Here is a 20,126-nt window from a genome sequence, read left to right as displayed (position 1 = left end):
GTCCATCTGAAAATCCAATATTGTATAATGCAAGGAGATAACGTATAATTTCTATTAAGTAAGGGCTGCAGTTGTTGTATATTCCACAGCACAGAAAACAGACCATTTGTCAGGGAGTCTTAAAACTCTTACTGAACTAAACAGAGAGCTCCAATATTAACAGAAATTCTCGAAGCGTTACCAGAATGTGCCAGCAATCTAAAATGTGACTTGATTCATATACAATTTTGGAATAGAACACAGGAAAATGAGATAATGGAACTTATTTTTCTGTCCCTGAGTCTTCTCTGATATATCATCACTGACTTGTTAGGAGTCATGCAGGAAAAGACTTGGACCCAGCTTGTAGTTAATAACGTTTTTCGTACTTCTGTTGCTTCTCCCACTGAAGGCTCTAACCCAACTTCCCATAGACAACAAATTTAAAATAATATCCAAGTACAGTAAAGTAAAACATATGTCACTCTCTAACAGGCAGGCAAAGCATAACTCAAAGGATCACAATACCACGGAATATGCTGGGAATAATGTCAATGCTTGAAATGACCCTGCTGAAGCCTACAGGTCACCAACCGTAGGGCAATTTTGCACAGTGAATATGTGCAATCACATACCTGAGTGAAGAGCTAGGCTTTCTCTTCCCAGATTTTTCCGTGATTCCCTCCACCCTGCCCCATCTCCTTTTCTATCCTTTAGGGAACCCCGTGGAAGGGTTTGGAACTGTCTCTTCTCCTTACGAGATGGCTGCACATTTTGTGAAAGGCAAGGAATCACTACAGACTTGCTTGAAGACTAAAGCCTTGTTGCAGAGCACGAGGCACTCAGTATTCTGACTTACTGATTGCATATTCAAGTCAACACGGGGACTGCTCGTGTTTTAAAATACTCGAGAGACAAGATCATGCTACATTTTTGCAAACCCAGAAAGAATACTTCCCCTTGTTCCTTCCTTCCAAGAGTTAAAAGCAAGCAAAGGAAAAAATACAAAATGCTGCAGGTGTCTCCCCTGCTGCCCTACTTAAAACATGTCCAAGTAGTTGCAAACTTCTACGTAATATTGCAAGCACATTGGCTTAGATCCTCAGCTCCTGTTAATGGGGGGATGTGCTTTATATCAGCGAGCATCTGGTCCATTACATATCACAGACAACTATTTCTTCAGTAACAGGAATGAGCACAACATGGACAAACAGATGCATTTGACCTCCCACCTTCCAGCAAGAGACTTGGTTCCCATCCTAGCTGATGCTTCGCAGTGCTGTCTCCACCACCATTTGTGCATCTACGTGCTCACTAACTCAGTTGAAGCTAGCATCTCTTCGCAGAGAAGCAGCTCATCGACAAGCCCAGCTGCATCCACCAGTCCCCCAGAGGACTACAACAATAGCTTTCCTTACATGCTATAGGGAAAGATATATTCCCACAAAGGGGACATCCTTCCCAAACCACAGTGATAAAAAGGAGCTGGAGCAACACGCACAAATCTGAATTCAGTTAAATGCAGGAGGGATGGGAACTGGAGAAAAACCAAAGCCCAGACTCTCCTTGATTAGATTCTCAAATCTTCTCCTTCTCTAGGTGATAAAATTTGCCCCGCTTGGGAAAAACAGTGAATACAGTGCGTGGGAAGCAGCTGGCTTCTCTGGTGTCAACGTGTCCTTTCTGGAGGCAAGATCGACTACCCACAACGCACTGAGCCCCCCAGGAACCTGGTTAATGCTAATTTAGTCAGCCATTTCCTTCAGAAGACCTTGGTCTAAATGCAATTACACTACAAACAAGTTAAGTGGTATTGCTAAGACGCTCCGCTCTGCTAGAAGGTCTCCCAATATATTTACATAAAATTATCTCTCATGTTAATAGAACAGATTTATTCCATCAGGCTAAGCCTGCCAGTTCAGAGTGTTTTCTGCAGTTGAACAAAATTGAACTTCTCGTAGCTAGAGCTTCGTCTTCCCATTGAATTATTAAAAGATTCTGCATACTGCCTCTGTTTTCTGTTTGTCTTTTGTTTGTTTCCTTCACTACTTTTCTTTTAGGCTGTATGGATTCTTGGTTTGCAATGAACAGCACTCTGCTGTTTTTCTACTTCTCTAATTAGACTTTCCCTATTTTTTTTGTTAAAATTTGTCCATAAAGGCTTCCCTGAAACACCAAGCCATTGTCGAATTGCTATCTAGAATGCCAGATGGCATATCAGACAATTTTATACCATTGCTTTGTGAAATCTTCTTTATTCCTTTGAAAATTAATTTAAGCCTTCCTGGTAGGATCTGGGCTACAGTGGCAAAACAGACAGGGTGCAATGATACCCTTACTTTCCCATTGCTCAGGTATACAGAAAGTTTGATAGGCTGCTTTACTTCTCTACAAAATCTGAGCAGACCAAAAGAGTTTTAGAACAGAAGACAGAAAAGTAAATTCCCCAAAAGCCATCTCTCATATTCCCATGGGAGTACATTAAAGATCTGACTTTAATACTGTATCTGACCCAATGTCTCATAACTTAGACATTGGTCCTTCCAACACTTCTTATTCATAGCAGTTTTCTGCTGACACTGCTTGGCACTGGGAAATAGAAAAAAAATACTGCTTTTGCTGAACATTTTTCATTGGAAAAAGAAAATCCCACACATTCTAAATCCTCTTTTGCTGAAAGAAATGTATATTCTTTCCCTGACTGAGAACAGGTGCCAAGGGGAAATCTCACCTCAATGAATTTCTGAAGCTCCTCAAAATATTTCCTCCAAAACTCATTGTGCCTTCTTCAAAAGTTTCAGACGTATGGAGATGGTTATCATGACTACTCACCCAGCTTCAGCCAAGTTATTCATAATACATATTTTAATTTGCCACTATAAATCTTTTCATCTCTTTGATCTTATTTACCACTTCATATTTTACTGGCGTAGACATGCTGGGTATTTATTCTTCTGCTCTGGATGAACCTTCACCACAGCACCCTTGTGTGAAAACCTAGAGAGTTATTTCTTGTTGGTACGAGCCTTACTATTGAAATTAGGTGATTTCAGCAATATTTCTTCTTCTGCTACAGACTTTTTGTTCAACACTGGTCCTATCAGCTGGTCTGCATGTATTCTAGTACTCCACCTGCAAAATTACAATTGAGGCACATTTTCTTACAGGGACATTAAGAGGATAATTGTAGTAATCTGCTAATCGTTTGCACAGGAATTTTTACATTCTCACGGTACTTCATCTGTGGCGTGCTGGGAAACCTTTCTGGTAAGTACCTATAAATACAGTCATTTGGTACAAACATGTTCTCATGGCTTTATCTGTTGTGACCTTTTTGCTTAATAATAAGGCGGGATGCAGCAAAACTACCTCGGCCACTTTGGTTTGAATGCACCTACCTCGGGTCAAACCACCTCAGGGCTGTCTAGCACTGGATAGACAGAAAAATTGGTAGCATGCCAGGTAAAAGCCAAGGGCATCATGATCAAGGACATGGACACAGAATATGCCTGAGCTGACAGATGAAGGACAAAAGAAGAAAAGGCAACAGCAGAACATACAGACTTTTGAGTTTATTGCTTGTGGCAGTATCTCCCTCAAAAGCTGCCTGTAAAAAAAGCTCTGTCTGTTAAACAAGCTCTGCCCACTTGCCTCTTAACTGTGCCAAAAAAAATCTCTTGATAGTCTTTCCTTGAACCGAGTCAATCCCTTTCTAGCTTCTTCAGTTTAGCTGTAGGAAAAGCTGAACTTGGAACACCCTCTACTGATGTAGATGACATCTGAATTAAGGAATTAAGGTTAGGAAAAAGAATGGAAAAGATCTTGCTAAAGGGTTTCTTGTTAAACAAGTAAGGCATGGTTATGTGAAAAAAAGAAGATAAGAAAATTAAAGAGTAGCCATCCAGAAAGACTCCCTCAGCCCCATGGGTAACACAAGTGAGTTTCTGAAAGGGTTTGGCACGTGTTGGGCAGCCAGGATACAAATCATCAATTAGGCTCAGCTGAGAACCTTGCCTGTAAGGGGAGCACCAGAATGCCACTGTCAATCTGACAAAGGACTAAATGTGTTCATATTCAACCAAGTCCCGATCAGGGACTTGCTAAAATGGCACTGGAAGACGTGGTTTGCAACACTTCTCACTGCCATTCAACTTTCTGAGAAGCCCAGGACCCAGGAGAAGAAGACTGGATGATAAAGAGCAAAGTTTATAAGAGCTCTGACCAGACTCAATATAAGACAGTAAATTCTACATTGTTTGCAGCAAGAAGCAGTATCTGCCCTGTTTGTTTAACCTGCTCAATGAAGCTATTTATAAGGTCCCATCGCTGAAGGGTTAGGAGGTGCTGACGACTCTTGATGTGGGTAGAGGCCTTAACTGTTAACCTTTTGCAAGAAACCTTCGACAGTCTCTCGGATATTTTACAAAACAAACATCAAAGCCGCCTGATTGAAATGGTCTGATGAAAGCACATTGCTTAAATTGTCTTAAGAAGGACAGGAGAAAAAGCAATCTAATGCTTGTATACCTTATGACTGTGGCTAATGAAGGTGGTATTTGAAGTATAAGAGGAAGGTGCTTATTAATCTAGATTTACCATAACACGTCCAGATGCAGATTTTCTTGTCTTTGTCTCATTAGATCTAGTCTAACCTGGCAGTATCAAAACAGTGGGTCTTCTTCATCTGATCTTTTTAGTATCCAAGAGTGGGCTCGGCTCTGTGTCCAGCTGTTGGCCAGTTTCTCAAGCTCCCCACTGCATGCATCTGCCTCCATTCTGCTCCGTGATGAATTAGTCCTCTGAAATCTCCTATGGCATCGTGTTTGTCTGTGCTATTGGTGACTGTGGGTTGTAGCGCCTCCAAAGGGAAAAGAAGGCATCTTTCTTTCATGACAGTTAGTAATAAAATGTAATACTCATTTGAGGAAAGAGCTGAACACCAATCACTTCTGGAAATCTCAAGATTGAATGATCATTGCTCTCAGAACAACTCCCTCATGGCTCAATTCCTGAAAGGCTCGGACCCTCATGGTTTTGAAAACTTCTCCCAAGATTTGAACCTTCTACTTGATGTCTGTTCCTTTCCTCAAGGGACAGACATAGGAAGATGAAAGCACAATCTGCCTCTCTGATCAGCCAAGCAATCTGGTCACTGTTGGACAGAGATGTCACTTCTGCCTCCAGAACATCTTGGGTCTCTATGCCTCATCAGCTCGCTGGTTTTGCATCCCAAGATTTTCGGCTGGGAAGGTGGGAGGATAAAGGATACAGGAAAGCTGTTCACCAAGTAGGAAATGAACAGGAACAGACATCGACGTTGGTCTCTGAAGTTATAAAACTGGTCCAACTATAACGGAGAAGTGAAAGTACTTTAGAATAGATTTTTATAGGAAATGTAATGCTTAATAAAGTTGGGCTGTGCTTTACTGCAAAGTTTCAGTGAAAAATCCTTTTATTCACAGTGTGGTTGCCTGAGAAGTGCTTTAAAAGTTGATGATTCTTTCTTTTACTTCAGCATAACCAAAGAAACACGCTCTCTTGCTTTGTACAAGGTCTCAAAGAAGCAGAATCATGCTCTCATTTTTTTAGGTCTGTAAAACCCATGTCAGGTTCAATAGCTCATAAGATGCGAGATAATTTTTGTACCTAATACAGAATTAAGCTCATTTCATAATTTTTCAGAAGTGATCCTAAAACCATTATTTCTATGAGAGTTAGAGACTTTATGGTGCAATAATTTTCAAGAAGAATAATGTATTCATGTCAAGTCATAAAAAAAAAGTCTGCAGATCTTACCAGTTTTGTATTATCATAGTATTTTATGTCTGGTATTTATTTTGTAAGCTATGGCCACATATTCAGCTCTGCAGAAGACCCAAAATAAAAGCAATTCCTCCTATTGAATTTGAGGTATCATGAAAGTAAAACTGAACAGGACAGAAGAAATACATTATTTCCAGGTTAATTATAAAATGAGCTCCCTTTTTCTGATGATCAGAGGAAAAGTTCTTTAACTACATATAAGCTGCCTGATAGCTTTGTAGTGATCCAACGGAATTAGGAAAAAAAAAATGATTCAATAAAACATATAAGATTTCATGACTGGGATTTTAAAACTGATTTGCTATGTATGAGGTTTTAACCAATTTAGCAAGTAAATGTCACACTCAAAGGACACACTCTTCCTGATAAATCAAAATGGTTGACAACTGCACTGGGACTCAGCTGTTAGCATCCACCAGCTAGAGGCGGCTGCCCAGAGATGATCTGGCAAAGCAGAGCTTCACCCCAGCAGTGCAAAGCCCAGGGAATCAGCTCACACCAGCCTCCCTGCAGCTTGGGGCTGGGATGCAGATTTTGTGCTGGGCTGGCCAAGGGGCGCTCCAGCAATCCCGTCTGCTCAGGGATTGCCAAATTTTCAGAGACGAGCGAAGAGCTTGGGGCAGAAAGCTCCAGGTGTTTGCAGAAGGAATGTGTCCGGGTCCCACGTGAGAATCATTACAGCAGAGAGTTGATATTTTCTTTGAAGAAGGCAGAATGAAATAATCAAGTCACTCCACTGAACAGGATATGCTGCTCCTGGTGATGTTGATTTATCGAATGGAGCTACTGACTCAGCTCATAGCCATCATGCCGGTCATGTCTATCAACCAGCAGTATAAAACAACGGCCATGCGGACTGCTCTTTTTTCAAAGGAACGTACCCCGAATATTGAATAAATATTAATCAAATGTCAATGTGCCAGATCCAAGAGAGTACATCAGCATCTATAGTGCAGTTTAAATTCCTAAAACCAAATGTGCACATCAGCATCTGTGTAATCCACGAGGCACTTAACTCGTTAGGAGAGTTTTGCTTTTCTGCTTGGGAATTTTGAAGGCTCAGGTTTTGCTTTCTGCACGTTCCAGGAGCTCCCAGGTGCACTGGTATCACCTGAGACCTTCAAGGTCCTGCAGGCTCCTCAGCCTCCTTCGAGGTTTTGTCCTCATCTCTGTTTCTTCTCTTCATATTTCCCATTTCCTCTCTGTTTTGCTGATTATATACGTAGCATGCTATTTTATCCCTAGTATAATGCCAATATTTTTTTCAAGTATTCCTTCAGTTTTGAGCATTCTTTCCCCACTGAGAAGAGAAATCAATAGTTTAATGTACATTAAGATAATAGTTTAATGTACATTAAGAAGGGATGAGTTCATAATTTCTTCAAGCGTGACTTTCTCTTGTAGATGGTCCCAGAAAATCTAGTGCAAGAGTTCTCAGTAATAAATATCCAATAATTTTTAATATTTGTTAAAAACTGAATCTCAGCTTCTCTAATGACTGTACTCAGAACTTCCTTTCACTGCCACTTGTGAAAGGGGAATATAATTACGTTATGATTATGCTATCTATATTATGGAAAGAAACATAAAAATTGATTGGAAATTTTCTTTCAGAGAGTCCTGTGGGTACAAACTCCACGAAATGGAAGTAGGTAGCTGCATATTTTGCATTAATTTATTATATGGAAATAATGGCATGCTCAATGCAAAATCACTTTGAGCTGAAATAATGCCATAGTATATAATTTGAAACCAAAATAAAAAGGCAGACGTTGAAAAGGCACGTATATATGGCCTGTACACTGAAAAGGTAAGTTTTAAAAGTATGCTTGTCTGCATGTACGAGCAATAATTACCAACATAAAAAACACTGGGTCTTCGAAAATTCCTCATTATTCTCCTGCATTTCACAAATCTGTGATTTGTAGCTAATGAGTAGTTAATTTAAGCAGAAAGAAACAAAAATAGATGGGTGCCTTTGGAAGAGAGTAAATCTGGGAAGGAGATGGTTTGAGCAGGAGCAATGGATGGTGTCTAGTATCTACGACACCGCGTTAAACAGATGCGGCATTTATCCCTCAGATCTGTCCAAAGCCATGGAGCTGCTGTGCTCTGGGAGCTCCTGCATGGCCTCCGAGGTGCCTGCAGCTTTTGGGGTGCATCCCACCCATGGTATTTTGCTGTCAGCCCAAAGGAACCGCATCCTGCTGGAGCAGGGCCAAAGGGATGGTTTGGACCAGCCAGCCTGGGAGGAGTCATCAGCAAAAAGCCACACTGGGTTAGTTTGTTGGGGTTTTTTGACTTCTCTCTAATTTTGTCTTTGGCTAGGACAAGCAAACTCAGCAAGATCTGCTGGGGAACCTGTAGGATCAGGGAGGTGCATTGTACAGCCTGGCATACGTGGAGGCACAGGGGGGTGGAGTGGCATGTTTGGGGATCCCTGCTCACTGAGCAGTGGGAACAGAAAGGTGCAAATGGCATTCAGATAAGAATTTTTAACCATTAAAACTTACTACTTTCTGTACATAGGCTATTGACATGATGGCAATAAGGGACTATTCTTGCAGCTGATACCAGATCCTGCTCTCTGATGTGTCTTCATAACTCAGGGGGTTATTTCTAGCTGCCTGTTTAATTGCGAGGGGTTAACGCTATTGGCAACAAGTAGATATACGAAAAACATGACAAAAAAAAGAAGGGGTTTAAAATGCATCTACTTAAAAATCACCTGATTTGTTTTAAAATATTCTTTACAAAAACCACCATTTCTGCACATGGTTTTCAGTGGTACGTTAATCCTCTGCCAACACTTAGCATAGACTCTGTGGATCAGGGCTTTAGCCTGTTCTTGCAGTTTTCTGACACTGTCCCTCAAGAGAGAACAAAGATATCAGGTGTCCTACTTGAAAGTCAACAACTTGACACCGCTGCATCTTGTGCTGCTCCTTACAATGATGGACAACTAAGAATGGCTTAAAAATACAAAGCAAACAGCAAGAGTAAGTGGTTTCAAAATCAATACACGAACGATCAAGTAGCAGAAGAGTACTTGTTATCTGTTCATCAAAATGATGTGAAAAGACATTCTGTGCATTCAGAATTTAATTTAGCTACTTGCTTTATCATCATAAACACTCATTTCAATATGGGCAATGATTATTTTTTCTTCCCAAACATGAATAATATATAATTGCTGGTATTTTGGACGAGACAAGGTCTTTACCTTTATCCATCTGGGTAATTTATCATTGTCTTTCTTTTTCTTCTGCAGTGGTGAGAGAGCTTGTCAGCTCAGCTTGTTCTTAAAAAGCTGGAGTGTAATTCAATAATAAATTCACTCAAAGGCTAGCTGTCACGAGGCATTCATTTATTTGTATCCATTAGGTGATCTGCACTGCTGTTCTCTCTAAAGGGTAGCTAAGCTGTGTCTCTGAAGCCCAGGAAATGCATTGTACAGGTATTCAGTCACCTCCCTCACTCCGCTGCCTCTTCTGCAAGCCCATACAAGAGCTGCAGCCGTGCTGTGGTGTAACACCTCCTTTCCAGCTGCAGGGCTGGACGTAGCAGCTAGGCATGGCCTGGAAAAGCCCTAAGAGGCTCTGGTTCCTCAAATCCCTGACCTGAAAGATGAGGAGTGTGCCTGTGCCATGTGTGTCTCTGCAGGGCATCGTCCCCATGGCAGACAGAGGGTCCCCTCTTCTCACCTCTGCTTATGGGACTGCTCACAGCATGTGTCGTACAGCAGTGTACAGTCCTGACCTACACCAAGAAGAACATGACTTCCTGAATTGCAGCGGCAACAAAGGGGAGGAGAAGTGTCCTAAGTCAGGATGTCAGAGCTCTCCACTGGAAGAAAAAGATTTCCTGCCCTCCCTCCTGCTGGACGAGGTTCTGAGCCAGCAGCTGGAAGGAAGAGGAAAACAGTCCATCTTGCCCTCAGCTGCTGCTGTAATCTTCATGGAGATGTAGTTTGACGGTAAGAGGGATTTTATCACCAATCTGTTTTTAAACCAACAGAAGGAGATTTAACGAGAATGCTACCGAAGAAAGGGCATAATCACAGGAGAAGATACAGCTGTCCCAGGCCAAGGCTGCCTGCAGGATGCTCCTCCATGGAGAAGGCTCTCTCAGACCACCACTGAAGTGCTGCCATTTCCAGGGTGACAAGAGATGTCTGCTTAAAGGTTCAGCCTTCTGACAAACAGCCAGTTGGAACTACAAAGAGAGGCTAAGCAGGCAGAAAACGCTTGTGACGGTTGAGTTTATCCAGATCTGTAGGACTTTTAAGAACTAGCAGGAACTCACGATATCTTTTACCATCTCAAAAGAGTAATGTCATTTTTAGCAACCCAACAGACCAATAAGCCCAGATTGTGTGCTGTGGTGCTATCTCGTGGGAAAACATACCTTCTGCTGAAATCCTTCACTGTTATTTGCAACTGCTCTTGTGATGAGTCAGATATTTAACTTGAAAGATGCAATAAAATCACTGCCTGAGGTGGCATGTCTGTGGACCATATTTAGTGATACCCGCCCCGTGTTGATATTTTAAGAAAGGCAACCTCATCAGCCATCACTGTCTCTGTATAATTCTTCGTGTTAACTTAAATGAAACAAGGAGCTCCATTTATTAGTTTCACTGTAGTAAATTAAAAGCAATCATTAAAACCCTTCCTATTGATTTGAATCTTTGCATTCTCTCACTCTAATAATCTATATGCCAAATAAACATTTCTGCTAGCAGGTGCTTCTTCTGAATTCTGAATCCTTAGCAGGGTATTTACAGATGGAAAGTAATTCCTTCGTACATAGAGATCTGCCATCAGATCTATGAAACACATGTAACTCCTTTAGGAATTTATGTGGCCCTACGTGACAATCTTTCTGGTTTTCTGCTGGCACTCCCAGAAGCAAATTTACTGTATAATGAGAAATTCACATTATTCCCCTCACCTCTCTGTATTGGTGAATGCAGACTTTCTTTAAAGAGAAGCTGCAAATTGTTATCACGTGTGAAGATTCCTACAGTTCTTTAGCTGCAAAGAAAAATTTGTTAAACATGACTTGTGTCTACTGAAATCCTCTACCTACCAAAACAGGTAGCTACACATGGCTCTGAGACCACAGTCCGCTGTGGAAAGGCTTCCAACTGTGAGCTCAACTGAGGAATTACAACCCTAAATATATTAGAAAATGAAATTGTGAGTGTAATTTATTTTAAGTTCTGAGACCTGATTTTACAGCAACGAATCACAACTGACAACAGAGGATTCACTGTTCTAGCATTGAGTCTAGAGCCTGGACTGTTCAGTATCCAGAATCCGTAATTTTGAGAATGCTGGCAAAGGAAAACTGTTTGCTACATAATGACTGCTTGTCTTTGACCTGAATCATTGCCATTAGCTTTTGTGGACTCTGAAGGGCTTGGCAGCAAGACAAATCAGAGAAACTATCACATCAGGCCAGTTCCCTGCCCCTGGCATGCCTCTAAGTGGTTCACATCTGAGGTCAGCCTGTAGACCACCAGAGATGGTGACACACAGGAGGTGGTACCCACGGGAGGTGTGACCCAGGGATGCTGGCAACGTCCTCTCCTGGAAGAGCATTAGGTCAGACCCAGAAGGGCCTGAGAGGCCTGCTGAGATGCAAGTACTGAAATAACTACCCGCAGGAACACGAGGATTGTATAGTTCCAGAGCCAAGCTATTCACTGCTGTGCGTGGGAAAGCTGAAAGTAAGCAGTTAATGACTGGGTGGAATTCAGCCGAGTTCAAACCTCAGTGCTGAGAACCACCTCGTGGCTCGGGGTTACCACTTCTGAAAGGCAACATTCGGAGCAGACACCGAATGATCTAAGAATCTAATGCCCCAGGGTATGTATCGTGGTGTCCCGCTACAAGCACACAGTTTAAAGGGGCTGCCTCTCCTGACAGCCCGGCACTGCCTGAACCGAAGGGCTGAAATGCAGTCGCAGACGTGAACGGCATAAAATCTCTTTGTCAGTTCCTGTTTTGTGATGATGATTGCAATGAATGTCTACGTATGAAAACCAATTTATATTCAACTTGATTGTTTACATCAGGATTTGCTCTAATAGCCCTCCCCAGACTGTAAGATTTTCTCCAGGCCTTTGGAAGCCATACAGTAGACTGTAAATATCATTCCAGTTTCCCTTTCTGTTGGCTCTGTCAAACCTCTGTTTAATGTGGAAGAAGGTCTGCCATTGCTAAATGTACTAAATAGTTCTGGAGAATGACAGTCACTTGAACTAGAAGAGCCCTGCTGAACGGATGGCTTTTGTTCCTTGAAATAAGAGAAGACAGGACAGATGCAACTGCCCATGCGCACTGGGAGAGAAACATCTTTTCTTACTGGGTGGCAGGACCTTGCAGATGAGGAGAAAGAAAACAGAATTATACCAGCCACAAAATTTTACAGGTATTTACTTCCCTGAGATGGTTTCTGTGTATTGCATCTTGCTGCTATTCCTTCTTAAACCATTCTACCTCTTTCACTGGTCCAGTGGCTCACGCTTTACCTCTTACTGAAGAAAAAACAAAATTAACTTACCCTCCTTCAAAGGGATTGTCTCCTGGGATGATGTGAGTGCTGTCCTTGCCGACCAGGAACTTGATCCGATCATAGAATGAACGCAAGCTCTGCTGGGAGACGGGGGCCTGTGTCTCCTGGATGATATCCAGGGGGTCCGGGGAGCCCAGGCACAGCGCATTGACGTGGCACAGTGGCTGCAAGCAGCAGTCTGGGTCCATGCAATCAACCAGGCCATCTACAGAAGGATAAGAAAGATTAGAGCAAATGTAACATGGATTGTTGCAGACTTCATGGTGCAAGAACACTTTATAATGCAGACAGAGAGAAACGTGAACTTTACACCTGCGCAGAGAAAGACCTGTTACCTTAATGCCCCAATAAAGAACATCAAGTATGAATTAATATCTGTATATACATGAAAACACACATACACATGAGACCAGAAGCTAAAGAAACCATATTTGAGGTTGATTCTCGGACATGCCTTTTCACATCTCGGTCATTGAGATAACTCTGGAGACCCTAAAGGTTGGTGTGTTTTTTCTTTCTGTCCATATACCAATGACTTTTTTACACCACTCCTGTTGCCTGTACAAATCACAGGCAACCTGCATCACACCAAAGCTAGCAGGGTCACTTTCAGTAATACTTAAAAATGGAGAAAGCCATGATATCTACCATGGCTACAGAGAGATCTATACATGCAACCCACTAAAGATTCTGGCTAGATAGATGAGAATGGAAAGATTTTACTGGGAAGATTCAGTTTCTTTTGGCCTTTGGTACATTTATTTAATGCAGACAGAGTAACAGACAACCTAAAACTCTCAGGATATAAATCTTGTATTTTCAGCACCACTAAAGTAATAAATAACAATAATAGCAGTGGACCCACATGAGAAAAGCTTGCCAAGTGTGATCTAGTAAAATTAGAGTTTGTATATCTGTCAAGTCATCAAATGCATAGACACTATTACTTCCCCTCCACCCCATCATCACCATAGGAGCATTCACCAGTTTGTTTTAAGATGGCATTATGCATTGCAAACAGCTAAGTAAAAAGTAGCAACAGGAAAGGAAATGCCCAAAAAGCTCAGAGGGGGACTGATGAAGCATCACATTTAGAAATAAAAGTTGTTAGCATGTTGTTGAGCTGGATCTTTAAACCAGATAAGGGAACTGGATGTTTTTGTTCTGGGGTAATGAGATATGGAGCCCTTCACTTCCCAGTCATCATTTCGAACAAGACAGCTCGATAGTGAACGAAAATTGTTACCATGTGATGGCTGTTCAAAGACCAATGAGTGGTGGGTCTCAGTGTAGTTGCTGGGAGCTCTATATATCAGAGAAACCACCTTTACAGCTAGCATCCTACTGACAGCTTCAGCAGAGAGGCAAGAAATGAATGAGCTTGGAGAGCGAAGATGTCCTGAGAGGTAGGTCTCTCCTGAAGTGGGATGAGATTTGGAGTTGTCAGGATAATGTATTTTCAATTCCAAAGAAACGGTAAATTAAGACAAGCCAGTTTGTCATTACTGCAGACTGTGAGCTTCAGTTTCATCCCAGTTATACCAGTGTGAATTAGAAGCCCTTTCACTAATATTATTGGCATTACTTTGAATTTACTGTAATATAAATAGGATGAGAATCTGATCTGTTATTATTGCGGTAGCACTTACGAAGGCTTACGTGTCATGCACTAGGATTCTGTTGAGTTATACCTCTTCCGTTCTTGGAAGATTTTAGTGCCATAAAACATCACTTGCAACATCATTTCATGGGGTTACAGTTATACAGAAAGCTGAACAAAATCCTACTCCATGTTCCCAGAGCTTCCAGTCTACGTGTGGGTCAAGTGTGATGAGTATCTGCTCTGTGCACACATTCACACACACACACCCCAAGTCATTTTCACAAGTGCTCTGCACCTGCCATTAATGATAATGGGAGCAGAGCTAGGCTAGCAAAAGTGCTTTTGAAAATATCATCCATTATCCTTACCTCTGTCTGTTCTGATATCTCTACATCTTTATAACTCCTCACAAAATTACCACAAAAATTTATCAGCTCGGGCACAAAATCTACCCATCTGCCTTCTCTCCTGATGACTAGTGATAATGAAAAAGAACTAATTACGTTTTATTTGCCCATTAAAAAAAAAAGGACTTGCTGCAGATGATTAGGCCAGTAGGATTCTGGAAGGTCAAATCTCAGATGGAGCTTGAGATACTGTTCATAGAACAAAGACCTGCATAGATGTAATATGTTTATCCATAGCTATCCACTAGAAAAAAAATATAAAAAAAGCACATAAAAGAAAAAGCAAACCAGCCCTGTTATTGTACCGATTACAGTTTCAAGCAAGATAAAATGTTGTCATTTTCTCCCACACATTTATAATGTTTTCTACAATAAAGGCGGTGTGGTGAGAGGACAGCAAACGAGCTGCACCATACCTCTTCATTACCCTGTCTTCAGTTCAGACATCAGAAATGCGTTTTGGGACCTGAAGCTGCAAGACAGCAAGGAAATACTGTCTTTGCAGGAAACAGCAGATAAATGTTTGAGGACCAGATGCACGGGGCAGTGTTTTGTACAGGCGGGAGTGCTGAGGCCTCATCTGCAGATTAGCTTTGCAGCTAATGTGTTTCTATGGAGTGAGTTGGGGGTAATTACACCAGCGAGGTTTGTCACTGACATCTTACAGCCATTTAGGTCCTCAAGAGCTGAAGTGGGATTTAGCTACTCACCTCTAATACCAGCAGCAGTTTCAGGACAATGCATTTATTTAGCTTGGAAAATTTAAAGACTGTTTTTATCTGAGAGGTGGAAAACAGCAAGAGATACAAACCAGGTCATAAGTGTGATGTGTCCATCTGAATATTGTTTTGTTGTTGTTTTTGTTTTGCTTTTCTGTTTTCTTTTGTTCAGTTGTATGGGCCACAAGTAATCCAAACAGAACAACAACAACAACAACAACAAAAAAATGCGGAAAGGCAGTACCCACAGCAAAGGAAAATATATCAAGATATGATCTCACAAAAAAATATGAAGTCATAATACAAAACATCTCTCAAATTCCTAAAGCATAAAGGTGATTTTTTTTTTCTTAGAACTCACTGCAAAATTTTCCAAGAGAGGTAACAGAAGGAAGTGAACATGGTATCAGTGACTTTTGCAGCCCAAATTTTGCCACAGCAAAGCCCCGGAGGCCTATGATCTACGTGTGGATTCCTAACTCCTCTGTGCTCCTGGAGCACAGATGGGCAGCACAATAAGGTCTCAGTTAGGGCCATGTTTATACAGCCCTGGGTTTTAGAAAACAGGGGTTTCGTTATTCTACATACAACCGTGACATGACTGAGACACCTCAGACCAGAGAACAAATGTGCTGCTGAATTATCTCCATGCAAGATTGAAAGTCCTGTGTTTGCAATAATTTATATACTTTAAGGTCAAAAAGGCTACTATGCTCTGCTTGTCGGACCTCCTATATACACGGGCTGTTCATTTTTTCCCCCCAGAACTGGATTAAAGCCTGTCTTTTAGAAAGATATCTCATATTTCAAAGCCATCTGATTACAGCGAGCCCACCACTTCCTCCGGTAAGCCATTCAAATGCTTAATTACTGCTAGGAAACTGCATCTTATTTCAAGGTCGAGTTTGTCTAACTCCCATGTCCCACCACTGGAATTTGTTTTGCCTTTGTCTGCAAAGTTACCAGCATCTCCTCCTGCCCTGCGTGATCGGATGTCTTCGCCATGTGCAAGTCTCTCCACACTGAGCAAGAAGCTATTCCAAACCCTTTCTCTGAACAGCTGAGGAAGACTAAAGTTCTCATTGTATGGTTTGTTTTCCAGCTGCTGGATTTTTTTAAAATCTTTTTAATGTTATTTATTTATTTATTTTTCTATCCTTTGATCTCTTTCCAGCAATTTCACATGGTTTGTTGTATGTGGGCACCAACACTGGACACGGAACTATGGCAGCAATATTGGGTACAGAAAAGAGCCCAATTCCCTATTTTGTTTTATTTTTTTATACCTCTAAGGTTCACAGTAGCCTTTTAGCAACAGTGTGGCACTGAGAACTCATGTTGAGACAATTATCTCCAGTGACCTCTAAATCCTGTTCTGAGTCATTGCTTTTCAAGAGTCTCCAACCCCCTAAGTATAACATGCCTTCCTTGTTCCCAGGGGTATTACCTTGCATTTTGCTGCATTAAGACACATTTTGTTTGATTGTGACTGTGTAATGATGTGAGTCAGATCACCCTGTATCAAAACGAGCTGGGTACGCTATTTATCACCGTATCAAGCCTTAGGTGATCCCAAGATTTTACCAGGAAGATTTAAACAACACTCCAAGAGAATGATGAAAACACTGAATAAGGTTGGATCCAACAAGCAATTCCGAGGAGCCCTTCTAGAAACTGCTTCAGCCATGGATCCCTTTCATTTCACAAATTAACTCTGAGATCCGTTATTAAGCCAGATTTTAACCTCATGTTCTTCGGTATTTCCATGGAAAATGAATTTTCACATCTTTGAGATGTTTTCCTGCGTAGACACGGGTGCCCTAAACGCCCAGGCTGGCACTCCTGCCAAAAATCAAACTCTTTAGCTGGACCCCCTTTGTGCAAAGCCATGAAATACCTTTTGCAATCTCAGAGTTACCATGGGGTGGATCAAATCCTCATCTCTGTGAAAAGGGAACCACTGGCAAGGTATTGCCACATCTGGTAAGTAATATGATCGGTGAGTTGCATCTTTAACTAAGAATCATGTAATCATAGCTTAAGTTAGACAGGATGGGACCTCTGGAGGTCATCTTGAGAGCCCTGTCTCATTCCCTTCAGAGAGAGGCTGATATAAAGAAAAATCAACAGGACTCTGCAAAACAAGTTCCTTTCCTGCTATTTAGGACAAGAAGCTCCAATTTGTTCAGCTAACTTTTTTTTTTTCATTTTATTTTAAACCCTTTTTAAAAATTTTATTTTAAATCTGAGTCCACTTTGATCAGATAATCTGCCCTCTGTCTAACATTAGACCGAGAATTTTGCTTTGGGATTACTGAATCTAGCTCATATCTCATTTTAAAGATCAGAAATCCACCAATACCATTACTGAGCTCTTCCAAACACTAAGTCTGCAAACTCTTTGGGAGCAGACATTGTCTTTTTATTTTGTGTTCACACCACATCCGTTCTGGTCCCGAAGTGCTCTGAAAACCAGTGCAACCCACTGAAATAGGAACAGCTGTTAAAGATCTGTATCTATAGTGGGTTTTCAGCCTGTTCTTGCTACAAGTTTACTTCGTGGAAGAGAGTAAAGTGTAAGATACCTGTGCATACCTGCGGATACCTTAAAGCAGCTAACGGACAAGGGAAGGGAAGAAGCCTGGTGTTGCAGATGGCTGTCTCACCTCATGTGTCCTCAAACACCTCCTTTTCTCATCTTCCTCTTACTGCCTTTTGCCTCGTATCCTTACGAGCATGGGTGCAGATACAGAGGGATGTATTCTGATGGTCTACTGCTGCTCAGATAGATTTCTCTCTGTCCCTTTAGAGAGGGACAGGGTTTGGTTTGCAAGAGCAGGCAGTTTTTTCTCAGTCATTGCTACCCTGATGTTAAACACTCTGACTGTAGCAACTGGGACAGCTAAGTTAGATCCTGACAATGGATCTGAACGCTGACCTTATTCAGAAAGAGTTTCACAAGATACTCAGTGTCATAGCTGTCTGCTATAACTACTCACTTGGATGCCAGACTTAAGATGACCTAAAATTACTGGGCTTTCAGGCATTGCCTGTGACCCATCACTTTCTGAAAATCATGGCCTTTATGAGGTTTCAAGAGCATGCAAATAAAGAAAAAAAAAATACAGCCACCCAAAACAACTAGACAATTTTGAAAATCTGGAGCTGCTGGGGTTAGCGTGGAAGACTCAAGGCTGTGTCTTTGCCCACAGGAGTTTCAGGCGGGCCGAAGGATCGCTATCTCATGCTCATTTGTATTCACCACACAAGGAGTTGATGGATCCGAGCCAAATGTAATAATCTTCTCAAAAAAAAAACCAACAAGTCAACAACAAACTGAAACACCAACAGACAAACTGAACCTGTCCCAGGTGTGTTATGACGGAAACAAGGTTTGTCTCCCAGGTGGGATATGCTCCTTCCCTCCCAAGCACCAGGAAGGGCAGGCAGGTAAATAACTAAAGGGGCTTTGTGACTGTCTTCCTTGCATGTAAGCCTTCACGCCCAGACTCTCTGGCTTCCTGCAAGCCGACTTTGCTAGGAACGGATTAAGAACCTGAGGCACAAACCCAGCCATTCGCTGACAGGAAAAAGAGTGTGCCTGTTGAGCACCACTGCCCATTAGGAGAGGCATCTCTTTTGGCTTACTTCTGAACTGTGATGAAATGAGTGTGACATATCACCTCCCCGGAACAAAAACTAACTGTCATGTTCACAGCCACTGCTAGCCTGCAAAATAATTAGTCTCCAGCAGCAATGGGGCTACTAACCCTGTGCTCCTTGGGCTGCTGCCGTGCTTGCTGGCTGCAAAGTGCTCCCAAGTCCCACAGGAGCCTCGTTCCTCCTTCAAGCCTTACGTAGTTTGGTTTCCGAGTCCCTCAACCACCACCATGCACTGCCAACGAGGTGCCCAGGAGCAGGGTTTTACGCAGAAGCAAAGGACTGGTTTTGAGAGACTGCTTTTGCAGTAAACAAGATCAGCCGAGAGCTAATAAAATTTGAAATTAGCTGTGACTTTTCATGGCCCCACAATTGTGTTGGCTGATTTAATGGGCAGCGTCTTAGCTCGCTGAGATTGAATAATGGAGCATTTCTACAGTTATGGATGCTGCAACAAAAATCCGTCATGCTAACATCAACAACAGCATGCAAATAGCCTTCAGCCAGGAGTATTATTATGTGTTTAAGCTGACTCTGACAGGGGGCTGCATGTTAAGTGTCGGGATGGAACAGGCAGGCCACAGGTAGGGACGGATCTGGTCATACATGGAGAGCATCCTGTGGACCGTGACGCTCATCAGAAGCCATGAACACACAGGCACGCAGAAAGAGGTGAGCCTAAAGAGTCTTGTTGTGGTAAATCTGGGAGGGTGCACAGGACAAACTCAAGGATTGCTCCTGATGAAGAGGATAAGACTTTCTGCCACTGACTGCAGCAAGAAGAACCTCTGTGTGAAGCTGCACTAAGCAAAGTAAGGCTAGAAAGAAAATAACAATAAAAATACATTGTCTTTTGGAAGTATTTCATCGCCAATAAAAACATAAAATGCACCGGTTGTATGCATAATCGAGGCTCTCAGCTCATCCAGTTCTTGTCTTTCACTCTCCCTTCTGCACCACTCAGCAGGCAACATTTATTATCCTTCATGGGGACACTGCCTGTCTTGTCCTGTAATGCTTTTGGATGTATCAATGGAAGAGTTTGGATGGGAAGGGTTTAAAATGGGGACACTCAGATGTAAAGCTAACATAATGTGTTATTCTTATCCTTGGACAAATCAGATTTTACCCTTTTTTTCAGTCTAAACTCTGGCAAAATAGAGACTAAGGGAACGGCTCAGCATTTTTGCACAAAACACAAGTTATTGTTCATGTGGATGCTTGGGTTGATGAAGGTTTGCAGGAGTAATGATGTTCTGCCCTGAGCTGAGGACCAGCACTTAATTTACTTCAACTAGATCTGGGGAATAAATAGGTTTTCCTCTTGGGCTTTGAAGAGAACAATTTCACCTA

At 41.9% G+C, this 20,126-nt stretch overlaps 1 protein-coding gene across 1 annotated transcript in view; it reads right to left on the bottom strand.

The window, feature by feature from the left end:
• Positions 1 to 20,126, bottom strand: part of TENM4 (teneurin transmembrane protein 4) — a 338,371-nt gene that overhangs the window by 81,102 nt on the left and 237,143 nt on the right. The window contains exon 15 of the mRNA XM_035560436.1: positions 12,373 to 12,589. Coding sequence (XP_035416329.1) covers positions 12,373 to 12,589 — 217 coding nt within the window. The remainder of the gene's footprint in view (positions 1 to 12,372; positions 12,590 to 20,126) is intronic.

Source organism: Cygnus atratus, chromosome 1 (assembly GCF_013377495.2).
Source record: "Cygnus atratus isolate AKBS03 ecotype Queensland, Australia chromosome 1, CAtr_DNAZoo_HiC_assembly, whole genome shotgun sequence".
NCBI classification, from domain to species: Eukaryota; Metazoa; Chordata; class Aves; order Anseriformes; family Anatidae; genus Cygnus; species Cygnus atratus.
Note: the sequence above shows the minus strand (reverse complement) of the source record. Positions and strands in the feature narration are given on the sequence as shown.